Genomic DNA, 15,057 nt, shown 5'->3' on the forward strand with positions numbered 1-15,057 from the left:
TTAAAAATTATAAAGTAAGCTCTGTCGAATGAAGTGACGCCACCGAGCGTGATGGCAGCCTGAACGAAACACTCCTCCGAATTGTGCTATAATTTGAGCTATAACTCGCAGTGAGTTGAAGGTAACTTACCCTGTTTTGACGAAAACATGTATGAGCTGGCTGTGCATCCATGGCGGGTAAAAAGGGGCGCATATATTTAAAATACTTAGGATTTCTGCCGACAGGCGGTGATCAACATCAGCGGCGCCTGGATGATGTGGGCCTGAGTTCGGCGCCCTCTACCTCGACATGCGATGATCGCCCAGCCACATGTGGGGAGATGCGTTCTTAGCTAGCGGACTTGAAAACGACAATGCTTTCGATCCTGAGCTCCTTACAAGATGATGTGATTAAGATCAGGCAATCAGTGGAGGATATGAGAGCCCATTAGCAGGATTTTGAAGAGCAGGTTATAGACCATGATACCGATATTGAGGCTCTTCAGACATGTTGTGCTCATCTTGAACGATGACAAGAAGATTTTTGTGCTTCGGTTGGAGGATGGGAAGAATTGGAGCAGACGGAACAACATCCGAGCTCGGAGAGTGCCGGAATCCTTGCCGGATACAGAGGTACAATCCCATCTCATCGATTTTTGTCAATGTTTTCTTCAGGAGGCAGAGCCCGGGATTGAATTGTCCTCCCTGGACTTTGAGCGAGTGCATCGCACGTTGGGGCCTCGGGTTGGTGATCGCCCACGCAACGTCACGGCCTGGTATCCTGTGAAAGCTCGAGTGCTACAAGCAGCTTGGAAAGTGGGGCACATCACCTGGGAAAACTCTAAAGTAGAGTTGTTTGCAGACCTTTCAGCGATTACCTTGCGCAAGCGACGAGACTTTAGAGATGTCACTTGCTGTTTAAACTGCTAATGCTGTGAGATACCGGTGGCTATTCCTGTTTGGACTTTCTTTTCAGGTGGCTACCCAGCAACATAAAGTTACCAACGTGGAGGAGGCCATTGCGGTACTTCGTGAGGAGGCTTCCTTACCATCGGTAGCCTTGCTTCCATCCCAGTGTTAGAAAAGGGTCCCACAAACAAACAAAAGGTTCTTGATTGCGGAGATGTTCTGGATCGGAGCCTGGCGCTGCTGCTGGACCAGCCTGAGGTGCTTTTAGTCTCAGTGGAGATGGATTTGGCCCTCCCTATAGAGATTATTTGCCTTTCTTGCTCCCTATAGAGATTATTTGCCTTTCTTAATGGGCTACCATGCTTTGGGACACTTACTTTCTCCATTTACCCACACTATTGAGGGCCTGTATTTGGGTGGGGAGAGGGTTCTTTGGGGGATGGAGGGAGGGAGGGAGAGAGAGGGTCATTGTTTGTGGAATGTCTGTACAGGAGGGTGGTATGGGGATTGTATGGTTGTTTGATAGTGATATGTTGATATTTGCATTTTCTGGGTACCTCGATGTCTCATAAAGGGCTTCGTTTTTTTATTCTCAATGTGAGAGGACTTAATGTACCCAGAAAGCGGCAATTACTGTTCAAGGAGGCTGATAGATTGCAGCCTGGGGTGGGTTTCTTTCAAGAGACTCACCTTAAGCCACAGTATGAGTCGCTCCTCACACATCCTAAATACCCTCATATATACCTTGCCTCAAAGCGAGATGGCACTAAAAAGCATGGATTGGGGATCTTGTTTGCTAAGAACCTTGACCCACAAATTAAGCATGTGGTGCGAGATCCACAGGGTCGCTACCTTATTTTAAAAGTAGATCTTAATCAGATGCTTTTTACTATTTGCAACATTTATACTCCGAATTCTAAGCAGAAAGCTCTTTTGGAGGCTCTGAATTCTGTGCTATAGGAGAAGATTTTAATTTTACTTATGACTGGATAACTCGACTGGGACCATTCACTATGGCAAACCTGATAGAAAACAACACCATTCCTTCTTTACAGCATGAGATTTGGTTGACCTCTGGAGACATTTTAATCTGACCACCAAAGATTATACCTATTATTCTTAAGTACACAGTTCCTACTCTCACACAGATTTTTGGGGTGTGAGTAAGGATTTGCTTTCCCAGACATCTGACATCACAATAGTTTTGCGGGTGTGGTCTGACCATGCCCCTGTGCATTTTGTTCTCCATTCATTTAGCGCCCTTCGGTAGGTGGTTTTGGAGGGTTTGTGACAGTTTACTTGCAGATCCGGTGGTTGTGACTTGAATAGAAATGTGTCTTCGAGAATATTTCCAATTTAATACTAGTGATGAGATCTCCCCATTGATATTTTGGGAAGGTATGAAAGCTGTACTACAGGGTAATATCTCTATTGGGATGCATAGGCGATGTGAGCAAGATAGGAAACAGGAGGCCTTACATCAACAATTATGTTATTTGGAGCAAGCACATAAGCGTGACCCTACCTCTGCCTCTTTATTGGCTCGAATGGATAGAGTCCGTAAGGACCTTCAGGTGATGCATGTAGATGAGTTGTCCGCACAATTGCAATCTCTTCAACAGAAGCATTTTGAGCATGGCAATCGGGCTGGACAGTTGTTTGCGAATAAATTGAAAAAGAGGAAATTGAGGAATGTGATTGCAATGATACGCGCAGCGGATGGTTCTGTGTTTTTACACTCCAGATCGTATAGCTCGTGCTTTCCTTACGTTTTATCAAACTTTGTATACCCCCGAGGATGTCGTGCCGCAGGCTCATATTGATGCTTATCTTGCTCAAGCTCATTTGTCTAGTTTGACATTAGAGGAGGCTGAGGATCTCTCCACTCCTATTTTGGAGGAGGAAACTCTTTGGGCTATTTCATCTTTGGCTTATGGAAAAGCGTCTTGATTAGATGGTTTTACTAATCGCTTCTACAAATGTTTTAAACATCTGTTGGTTGGTCCACTTAATAGCTTGGGTCCGGGAGGAAAGCTACCTCATTCTTGGAGGTTGGCAGGGATTACTTTAATTTTGAAACCTGTCAAGGACCCTTCTTAATGTGGCTCGTATTGGCCAATATCGTTGTTGGACACCAACTATAAGCTATTTACTAAGATCTTAGCTCACAGATTGCAGCGTTATATGACCCGATTGGTCCGGGATGATCAATCGGGTTTTATAGAAGGGAGGCTGACTTTTGCTAAAATCCGTTGGCTGCTACATTTGAACTGGTTTGTTTTAGCAGAGGGATGAGCCAGCTCTCTTGCTGGGTGTCAATGCTGAAAAGGCAGAGTGTCTTGGCCTTTTTGTTTGACAGAGTGTCTTGGCCTTTTTTACTGAGCACTCTGTTGGCTATGGGCAAAGGGGGGCAATTTTTTACATGGCTCCAATCCTGTATGCGAAACCATTGGCTGCTCTTCGCATCAATGGGGGATATAGTGATAGTTTTCAATTGGCAAGAGGGACCAGGCAGAGCTGTGCCCTTTCACCCTTGCTTTTTACACTGGATATGAAGCCGTTTGCTAACCATGTTTGCGCCCAGCAGGATGTCCAGGGTATTTGGTTCGGTGGGCGTCAGACTAAATTGCTCCTGTTTGCTGTTGATGTTATTCTTACTCTCACATGGCCGCAGCTCTCTTTGCCGGGGACTATAGCATATCTAGCGGTCTCTGGTTTCCACACTAATATGGATAAATCCGAGATTCCTAATCTATCGGTATGCCTGAGGGACTGCACTATGTTGAAATCTACTTATTCTTTTAAGTGGTTTCTCGAATTTATTCGCTGTTTGGGTATTAATATTGCTGTGCAGCCTCAGTCTCTTTTTGACCTTAATTTTCTGCCTTAGTTGAAATCTCTCTGGGACGATTTGGATAGATGGGAAAATACTCCGCTTTCTTGGTATGGTCACATTCAGAGTGTGAAGAAGATGGTTTTACCAAAGTTACTCTTATCTTTTCCAAGCTTTACCCATTCCTCTTTCGGCGACCTTCTTTTGCAGAGTGGCTCGCAGAGTTTTTCTATATATTTGGAAAAGTTGACCTCCTCAGGTGCAGAGAAGTATCTTGCATCGATATTCGAGCCCAGGGGGGTATGGCAGTGCCATGTTTACGTCGCTCTATTATATTGCGGCCCAGTTGAAGTCTTTTTTGACATGGTGTAAAGATCGCTCCAAGAACTGAGTCCAATTGGAACGGGTTAGGCGCTCCCTTGAATTGTGTTGGGTGCTCCCTTGGTTACCGGTGGGGGAGGCTAGAAAGTTGCTTAAGGGGGCTAATCCCTTTTTGTATCACACATTTACTATCTGGACTAGAACGCAGGCCCATCTATTTTGCTCCTGGCTTTATTTCAGAGGCACACCGGTGGATAGATGAGGGTTTCCTACCCGGACGGATTGATACTCGATTCCAGGTTTGGGCTCAGCGATGGCAGTATGTTGTCGGTTTCTGATTTATCAGAGGCTTATGACTTGGAAGCTTCCGATCATTTTCAATATCGTCAAGTGATAGACTTTGTTGGTCGCAGCAGGGCTTTAGGGGAACTTCAGTTACCAGAGACCCCCTTAGAGTGGGCACTTATGGGGAGCTGTGGTCAGGGTTGCACTTCTAGATTTTATAAGGCTCTTATTCAACAAAATACCCCTCCTATTAAATTTATACCACTCTGGGAGGGCCTTTTGCCTCCTGCGGTGCTGGCTATAAATTGGGAGCGGGTATTTATCCGATTGCCGCATACTTCTATAGCTAGTTCTATAGCTATAGCTACATCTCCATAAAATATATCCTCATGTCTCTGACCTGTGTTGGTGAAATTGTGGGCAACGGGGTTCTTTCCTTCATATTTGGTGGGACTGCCCGGGAATAAGCCCCTTTTGGGATATGGTTTTTAACCTATTGTCAGAGATCCTGCATATTAAGATTCCCTGGTCTATGGGTAGTGCCCTTCTTTACCTTCCTTTAGACCGGCTGACTAGTAAAGCCCATAAACTTGCTTGTTCTATATTCACAACTGAAACACTTTTATTGGCTGCCCATTGGAAGCAAGCTTATCCCCTGGGACGGAGTCAATTGCTGAATAAATTGGATTTTATTTTTTGAATGTCTAAATTAACAGCTTTATTGCATAATCGCCTTACACCCTTTCTTAAGGTGTGGGATCCCTATGTAGGAGAGGCCTTCCTGAACAGTATTGTGTTTTGCTTTCTCTTTTCTTGATGCATACCTACCGTACTGTTGTTTGATTGTGTTATTGACCCAGGGGAGTGGGGGAGGTGAGGGGAACAGTCTCACCTGTTGTGTTCTTGAGCACTGTACTGACAAGTTCCTGTACGTCATTTTACTTTGTGCAATTGTGGGAGGGGGAGACTATAGCTACTGTTAGCTTTTTGCCTTGTTGTTCTGCTATTTGTGCTGTATTGTTATGCATTATTTTTCAATAAATGAAAATTTATAAATAAAAAAAAATAAAGTAATAAGCTCTGTTGAGACGATGTTCACTTATGCTGATGACATTTTCATCTTGTTAGAAGTTGATCCTAATTTGAGTAACTTCACAGCCAATATAAACTCTTGTATTTCTAAACTACAATCATAGTCATTCCAGGCTGAAATAAAGCTCAATGCAAGAAAGACAAAACTATTATGGTTTGGCCCAGAAATTGAAAATCTGCCATCTTCAGTCACGCTTAATTCTGGTGATATTTTATATATTGAATCATCTTCTAGAGTTTTGGGTGGTGTTTTGGATTCTTCTCTCTCCTTCCAATGTCGGGTAAATCATCTCATCAAAAAATGCTTCTTCAGTCTTAGGATGCTGAGAAAATTTCATCATCTGTTTCATCAAGATCATTTTGCAGTGTTGGTTCAAACTATCATTCTGGCACAGTTGGATTACTGTAATTCCATTTATGTGGGATTAAGTAAAGGAAATGAGAAATGGCTATAGTTGGTTCAACACACTGCAGTCAGATTGATTTTTGGAAAAAATAAGTTTGATCATGTCACCTTTGATGAGGAAGCTATACTGGCTTCCTTTTCAATTGAGAGTCCAGTTTAAATTTGCTTGTAAAGTCTTTAAAATCTTACATGGACTCTTTGTTCTGTTGATTTCCTTTTCTCTAAACAACATGAGATCTTCAGACACAAGAACAGCTCATACTATATGTGCAAGCTTTCCTTTCCATCTTTAAAAGGAATAAAGTCCGTTAGTAAAATCTCTCATTCCTTTCCATATTTACTAGCTGCGATATGGAACGGATTGTCCTCTTATATGAGATCTTGTCTATTCCTTCAGATCTTTGTAAAACCTTGAAAACCACTTTGTTCCATTGCTTTTTAGGTAATAGCTCCAATGAGTGTTAATGGACTCCTTCTGTAATGTAATCATGTAAACCAAATCAAGCTCCTAATTTTAGGAGACGATTTTGTATATAAGACTAAGTGTTAGATTAGATTAGATTTATCATATCTCTTCTCCCATCTTTCTTTCAAAATAAACATATTGAGATCTTTTAGTTTGTCCCCATATGCTTTATGACAAAGACCACTGACTATTTTGGTAGTCTCCCTCTGGATTTACTCCATCCTGTTTATATCTTTTGAAGGTGTGGTCTCCTGAATATAGAGCATAGATTCTCCATAGCACTACCTCCAATCTGCATAAGTCCCTCCCAGACATAGTATTCTGAGACTGCCCCCCTGTTCAGATAGATGTAAGGCCTACCCACAAGAATTGCAGATAAGAAGTTGGCCCATTTTCACTACCTAGTGCAGTGCTACAAATCCTGTCTTGACTTATGATTTATTTATCTTCAAACTCTCACAGCAAAGAACCCTCTTTGTTTACCCCAGTTCTTTTTGAATTGTGATCATGTGTTTGGCCTCAACTGCAAGACTGTTCCTTTTGCTAATACTACATTCTTGTCTATGTGTGCAATCCTATTTTCAGGCATGTTATACATCACTAGATAATAGTCATTTATTTTGCTTATTTCCAGCTTCTTTTTAGGAGAATTAGAGAAGTGCCTTGATGATCCAGAAAAACTGGGTAGTCTTTTTGTTAAGCACGTGAGTATGAACTTCACCTCACCAGAGCTTGAGGAGTCAATACTTCAAACTTTTGACTTTGACTCCGGCGACTCTATTTTTCTGCTGTCTGGCTCTGCCTGATATTAGACTTTAAATTTTTTGTTTGGGATCTAAACTACGAGTTTACAGTACTTTAGATCCAAGACAAAGAAAAAAATGTATATATGTGTGTATATATATAAAATGAAGAAACGGTTTTATACCGTGAAACGTTGGCTATTGCTTTGTATCACTGATACCTACATACTTTAAAAGGCTGCTAGTAATCTTAGTCCTGCTAGAGGAGTGGCAGTAGCACATTCACTTCGGAAGATTTTTGGCCAATGATGTTAGTGGAGGTGGTTTGAACTTCGGCTCTGACGTAATAATACCTGAGGCCTTTTTTTTCCGTTGTGTTAGTGCTCTTTAGCTTGTAAGTGGAGTATTTATATTTATTGACCCACTTCCACGATTACAAATAGATTTGTATATAAAATGATAAATTTACCATATATTATAATGGGGAGGGGGTTTATTATGAAGCTGAAATTGGTGCATTTTTACAAACTCAAACTTCCCCCAGAATTGCTTATGACTCCACAGCTTTTACTCCTCACAAACTCAATCTTGGGTGTCAGTGTCTCCCCATAGCATATGAAAATATCTAAACCTTCAGGTCCAAATTTGCTTCCATAAATATTCTTATGGGATAAAATTTATAAATCCTGGTTTGCACACAGAAAATGACTTCTAAAAATGAGCAGGTGTATAAATATATAAAATGTAGGCACACAGAAAGTATCCACTTTATACAATATAAGGAGAGGTGTTCCCAGGAATGGAGTTAGTGACATTTTTCTGTAATGAAATACATTACTTGGGTGCACTCTGTGTCTGTAGGCATCTGCCTCGGAGCCTTTGTTCATTATTGGGACTCACTCTTCATTCCTGTTCTATACATTTTATAAAAGCACACTTTTATAAAATAGGTGTGTCTTTGGACATTTGTATAGGTACCTTGTTAGAGAATTAACTGCCACATGATGATCAGTCTAGCCACATCAAAACAGATTAATGCATCTGATAGTTAATTTCTTCAATTTTCTATACCATTCTCTCGGGAACTCAGAACTGTTTACATTAATTTACTCAAGCATTTTTCCCTATCTGTCCCGGTGGGCTCACAGTCTAGCTCAGTGTTCTTCAACCTTTTTACACCTATGGACCGGCGGAAATAAAATAATTATTTCGTGGACCGGCAAACTATTAAGACTGAAATTTTTTTTAAATAACCATTGCCGCCCCGTCCCCACGAGCTCGGTCCCACAAACCATCTGATCCCATCCACACAAGCCTCAAATAGTTATAATTTTATATTGAACATATTTTATTAAAGTATAAAAAGAAACAATATTCTATACAATTGTCATTTTATAAATACAAATAATACAGGGCAAAGATCAACAAAACCCCTGTCTCCCCTCCCCTTCACATATATCCCCTCTACTATCAAGAAAACTTGAATAAGCCAAATTATTACAGAATGCTACACAAATATCAAGTAACAAAATACCACAGTCACACATGACAGGAATGGTGTTAGGGGAGTGGAACTAGGGCAACTGCCCCCTGGTCAGAGAGAGCCCTAAGCCAGCTGGAAGCTAAAGAAGCACTGCCTGGGCTTTGCACTCCCCAATTATGTCTAGCAAAATACATATTTCAAATCTGATATATTTGAATCACAAGATAGAAATAAAATTATTTTTTTCTACCTTTTGTCGTCTCTGGTTTCTGCTTTCATTGCCTTTTCACTCTCTTCCAGCCAGTGTCTGCCCTAAGAACATAAGAATTGCCACTGCTGGGTCAGACCAGAGGTCCATCATGACCAGCAGTCCGCTCACGCGGCGGTCCTTAGGTCTAAGACCAGCACCCTAACGGAGACTAGCCCTACCAGCGCACGTTCTTGTTCAGCAGGAACTTGTCTAACTTTGTCTTGAATCCTTGGAGGGTGTTTTCCCCTATAACAGCCTCTGGAAGAGCGTTCCAGCTTTCTACCACAGAACTTCCTTACGTTTGTACGGAATCTATCCCCTTTCAACTTTAGAGAGTGCCCTCTCGTTCTCCCTGCCTTGCAGAGGGTGAACAACCTGTCCTTAGCTACTAAGTCTATTCCCTTCAGTACCTTGAATGTTTCTATCATGTCCCCTCTCAATCTCCTCTGCTCAAGGGAGAAGAGGCCCAGTTTCTCTAATCTTTCGCTGTACGGCAACTCCTCCAGCCCCTTAACCATTTTAGTCGCTCTTCTCTGGATCCTTTCGAGTAGTACCGTGTCCTTCTTCAAGTACCAGTGCTGGACGCAGTACTCCAGGTGAGGGCGTACCATGGCCCGGTACAGCAGCATGATATCCTTCTCTGTCTCTTCAGTCCAGCATCTGCCCCTTCCATTCACTGTCTGTCTTTCCCTGCCATCTCTCCTCCTGCCCCCCCACCCCCCAATTTGGTCTGGCATCCATCATCTTCCTTCTGTTCCCCTCATGGTCTGGCATCTCTATCCTTCCCTCCCCCCTGTGGTTTTTAGCATATCTCTCTTCTCATTTCCTCCACTCAGATCTGATATCATTCTCTGCTCTCTCTTCCCTTTTCTTCTCTGGTCTTCCTTCTCTATTTTCTGCCTCCATCTAAATTAAATTCTTTCTTACTATTTAGTCCCGTTTCCCTCTTTTCACTGTGTCTACGCACAGCTTGTCACCCCTTTCCCTCACCCCTCCATTATCTTACTATTTTCTTCCCCCTTTATTTATCTCCTCCTTCCATCCAGTATGTGTTCTTTCCCCACTTCCATTCAGCATCTGCTCTCCCCTCTCAACTGACATCCATCTGCCTTCTGCTCTCTCTCCCTTCTTCTCACTTCCATCATCTGTCCCCTTCTCTCTCTCTCATCTTCTCTATTCCATCGTCTGCCCCTTCTCTCTCTCTCTCTCTCCCCCCCCCCAACTTCCATCATCTGCCCCCCTTCCCCTCACCTTTGTGGGTCACTTTCTTTCCCCTGAGGGTGGCTCATGTCACAGGGGAAGCTTTGGCCGAGCAGAATCGCTTGATTGACAGTGGAACTTACTTGATTGATGTCGATGCTGGGGCCCGTTGCCGTTTGAAGGAAAAAAAAAAAAAGTGGAAAAAAGGGACCTGCAAAGGCGAGAGGAAGGGAAACCTCCAGGACAGCTGCTCTTTGCCCTCCTTCAGCGACAGCTCTGTGTACTTCTAACTTCGGCACAGAGCTGCCCCTAATCAATAGTTTAGCGCGGTTTCATGAGGCAGCCTCGGGGCCTTTGATAGCCGGCCCGCTTCGATGATGCGATGTGGGCCGGCCTAGCAAAGGCCCCAAGGCTGCCTTATGAAACCGCGCTAAACTATTGATTAGGGGCAGCTCTGTGCCGAAGTTAAAAGCATACAGAGCTGCCGCTGCTGGTCTGGAGGTGCGGAGACAAGGCAGGAGGCAAACGCGGGGGAAGGCAGGAGTCCCGGCACAGCGACTGCAACAGGAAGTTGCAAGTCAGCTGACGCCGGCCTTTCGTTGCGGCGGGGACCGAATCCTTCGCGGACCGGCAAGATTTTGTTTGCGGACCGGCACCGGTCCGCGGACCGGCGGTTGAAGAACTGTGGTCTAGCTAATGTACCTGGAGCAATCGGGTGATTAAGTGACTTACCCAGGGTCACAAGGATCAGTGTGGGTTTGAACCCACAACCCACAATGTGCTGAGGCTATAGCTTTAACCACTGTGCCACACACTCACACACTCCCCATCTGGGTTGCCCTGTTTGAAAATGTCCCTTCTCTTCCTAGCTAGTATTCTTTATATTGGATCATGAGGAGGTCTTAAAGCAGATATTTCATCCTTTTTTGTCTTGCATCACACTTATACGGTGCTAACATTGTCAAGGCACACCCCTAAACATGGTCCAGATTGAGGCCAAGTCTGGAGTGCATCTGCGTATGCGCGGATGCGAAGTGGTGACATCACACACATGCAGACGATGTCATTACGTCACATCTGCGCATGCACAGATGCACTCCTGACTCGGACTGAAGAAACAAGGTTTGCGTAAGACTGGGGTTGGTAGATGGAAGGGATCGGGCGGGGGCGGAACAGGGCAAGGCCTTTCGTTCTCTTTCTCTAGTTGCAAAATCTGGTAACCCTATGCATAGCTGAGACAGAGTTTGGGAATAAACATCAATGTTATGAAATACACACATACCAGACTTTCTAGTACACAATAGGTGTATTATTCTGGATGGACGGGTAATATCCCCATGCTAGTGAGCTGTGCAGAAGGAATCCACTCTTGAATCCTTCCTCCTTCATTAGAGGGCTCTGCTGCCCTTTTCAGTTTTTCCTTCTGAATGCAAGTTGGAAGGAATCTTTCTGATCAGCTCTTATTTCTTTATTAGTTTTGTTGTTTTCGGACTTTTTCATGTATTTTGGGTTTTGTTTTGTTGTTTTTAATTTTAAAGATTTTTATTTATTTTTGAATAAAATGTACAAAACAGTATGAAGTGAATATCAAAGAACAGCACAATAAAATACAAAATGTAACAATAAGATAGAAAAGCATTATCAGCATTAAATAAAATAAATCACATCATCATAGCAAAGAACTATAAACCAGATATCCATGCACCAACTGTATCCCAATCCCCATAGCACAAAAACATAACCCCAACTGGAGATACCCCCCTGTTGTTTCTTCAGGAAGACATCTCAACAAATCAAGACAAAAAGCCCCGCCAACCCCTCCCCCCACCCCCCAGCAGTAAACTTAGGTCAAAGAGTCCACTTTGGCCATAATCAGAGACCAAGTCCGGGTAGAAGAACAGTAATATCCATGTCGTTTCGCTATAGATAACTCCATTGCACCCAAAGTTTGAAGTTTCAAGGACCAATCCAATAAACTAGGTGGTTCCAGTCGTTTCCTTGGGTTTTGTTTTTTTAAAAACTTTCAGTGCTCAGAGCTTTCCTCTTCGAGGGTCCAGCTCTGCCTGCTTGGAGGAGAAACAGACTGAAGACTGCAGCTGACAGCTACTACAGCAGGAAAAAGAATCCTTGCAGAGAAATTTAGACAATATGTTTTTAGGCATTTAAACTAGAAGGTGGGGGTGGGTATATATGAAGGACAATTATAGAGATCACTCCTAGCAAAAGACAAGATTTGATGGTAGTAAAGATTGCAACACAAACAATATTAGCAACTCACTTCTTAGCATTGCAACAGGATGTGAAACGAAACAAAAAGCTATATAAAAAAGATTACTGCTGAAAAATAGCTGGAAAGCGATGACCTCAAATGCTCGCAGTCTAAACAATAAAGTTCATGATCTGCAAGCCCTGATGTTAGAGGGAGACCTGGATATTGTTGCTATCACAGAGACATAGAAAAGTGAATCCCATGGATGGGATGCAAACATACCAGGATATAATCTTTTTAGAAAGGACAGAGATGGTCAATAAGGTGGAAGAGTAGCTCTCTATGTGAAGATCGATATCCAAGCAACTGAAATGCAAGGGACCTGGAGAGAGAAAGAAGCAATATGGATCGCTCTGAAAAGAGAAGATAGAACTTCTATCTACGTGGGTGAAGTCTTCAGACCTCCGACTCAATCGCAGCAAATTGATAAAGATCTGATTGTGGATATTCAAAAGTTTGGAAAGAAGGAGGAGGAGGTGCTGCTGTTGGGAGATTTTAACCTGCTGGATGCGGACTGGAAAGTTCCATCTGCAGAATCGGAAAGAAGTAGGAAGATTGTCGATGTCTTTCAAGAGGCTCTGCTCAGACAAATGGTAACAGAACCCACAAGGGAAAAAGCGATAATGGAAAGAGTATATCTAATGTACGAGTGGGTGCTCACCTGGGAAGTAATGATCATCAAATGGTTTGGTTTGATATAACTGCTAAAGTGGAGGGCAGCTGCATAATACTAAAAGTCTTAGATTTCAAACGTACGGACTTTAATAAAATGGGAGAGTACCTGAAGAAAGAGCTATTAGGATGGTAGAGAAATGGGAAAACAGTGGTATAAGCTGAAAGGAGCTATAAAAATGGCTACAGAACTTTATGTGAAGAAAATAAATAAAAACAAGAGAAAGTGGAAACTGGCATGGTTCTCCAAACTAGTGGCGGAGAAAATAAAGGCAAAAGAGTTGGCATTCCTGAAATATAAGGAAACCTAAGAAGAACGCTACAGAAAGGTCTACTGGGTGAAACTGAAAGAAGCTAAGAGGGAGCTACGTCTGGTGAAAGCGCAGGCAGAAGAGCAAATGGCTAAAAATGTAAAAAAGGGAGATAAAATTTTTTTTCAATATATCAGTGAAAGGAGGAAGATGAAAAATGGAATGCTAGGAACCAATATGTGGAGAGTGATGAGGAAAAAGCAAACGTGCTAAACAAATATTTATCTGTATTCATGGAAGAAAATCTTGGAGAAGGACCGAGATTGTCTGGCAAAGTTACACGGGAAAATGGAGTAGATTCTGCACCGTTCACGGAGAAAAGTGTTTATGAACAACTTGAAAAACTGAAGGTGGACAAAGCGATGGGACCGGACGGGATTCATCCCAGGATACTGAGGGAGCTCAGAGAGATTCTGGCGGGTCCTATTAAACATTTGCTCAACAAATCTCTGAAGACGGAAGTGGTTCCTGGGAATTGGAGGAGAGCGGATGTGGTCCCTATTCAAAAAAGTGGTTGCAGGGATGAAGCGGGAAACTACAGGCCAGTAAGCCTCATTTCGGTTGTCAGTGGAAAAATAATGGAAGTGTTGCTGAAAGAATGAATAGTGAACTTCCTAGAATCTAATGGGTTACAGGATCTGAGGCAACATGGCTTTACTAAAGGTAAATCTTGTCAAAATGAACCTGATTGAATTTTTTGATTGGGTGACCAGAGAACTTGGTCGAGGACATATGCTAAATGTAATTTACTTAGATTTCAGCAAAGCCTTTGACACGGTTCCTCATAGGAGGCTCTTGAACAAACTTGAAGGGCTGAAGTTAGGTGTAGATGGACTAGAGCAGTGGTCTCAAACTCAAACCCTTTGCGGGGCCACATTTTGGATTTGTAGGTACTTGGAGGGCCGCAGAAAAAATAGTTAATGTCTTATTAAAGAAATGACAATTTTGCATGAGGTAAAACTCTTTATAAATGCGCCTGTTTAACTTTCAAAATCCTATATGGTATCCTCCCTCCCTTTATCCCTCTTTCTTGGAATTCCTCAAACCCTAATACCACCAGATCCTCCCACAAATTAAAACTATCCTTCCCCTCGCTAAAAGGCACTTCCCACACAGGAAAGCTAGGGACCTCACTCCACTTCAAAATCACTGAGCTCTGGAACAACCTTACCGCCCCTCTTCGGAACTTGAGCTCTCTCCAAGTTTTCCGCAAACATCTGAAAACCTGGCTTTTCTCAAAAAATGTAAGTCTCCCTCCAACTTAGGAATCAAGGAAACTCTTATATCTTGGCATCCCAAGTCCTCTAAATTTTCTTCACACTTCTACCTCTAACCCTCTGTTGTAGTTCCTTCCTATTTCTCCTACTGTAAACCGTGTCAAGCTCTACGAACGTGGAGATGATGCGGTAATACAAAACCTAAGGATTAGATTAGATTAGATATAAAACTATAAAGAGTTTTACTTTATGCAAAATTGTCATTTCTTTAATAAGAAATTAACTATTTTTTCTGCGGCCTTCCAAGTACTCTATTTTTTCTGCAGCCCTCACATTTAAAGTTTAATATCTTTTCTTTCTCAAAACTGACACATTTCAATCACTATATTGAAAATAAAATCATTTTCCCTACCTTTGTTGGCTGGTGACTTTATTTTTCTGTGCTTTTAACTATGTTTCCAGGGCCTTCTTGTCCTTTGACTGTTTTTCTCTCCATCTTCACTTTCTGCCTTGCATCCATCTTTGGCATTAACTTAATATTCAATTTTTCTGCTTTCTTTTCAAAATCTACGTTTCCATGTCTTACCTTTCCTTCTATCTCTCTCTTCTTTCATCCCTATT

General features: G+C 42.4%; 1 protein-coding gene across 7 annotated transcripts in view; it reads left to right on the top strand.

Annotated features, from left to right (window-relative positions):
• Nucleotides 1–15,057, top strand: part of TRIO (trio Rho guanine nucleotide exchange factor) — an 830,868-nt gene that overhangs the window by 704,902 nt on the left and 110,909 nt on the right. For all 7 annotated transcript variants that reach the window (XM_033929852.1, XM_033929845.1, XM_033929848.1 and 4 more), the window contains one exon: nucleotides 6,926–6,995. In XM_033929852.1, coding sequence (XP_033785743.1) covers nucleotides 6,926–6,995 — 70 coding nt within the window. The remainder of the gene's footprint in view (nucleotides 1–6,925; nucleotides 6,996–15,057) is intronic.

Source organism: Geotrypetes seraphini, chromosome 2 (assembly GCF_902459505.1).
Source record: "Geotrypetes seraphini chromosome 2, aGeoSer1.1, whole genome shotgun sequence".
In the NCBI taxonomy this organism is placed as follows: Eukaryota; Metazoa; Chordata; class Amphibia; order Gymnophiona; family Dermophiidae; genus Geotrypetes; species Geotrypetes seraphini.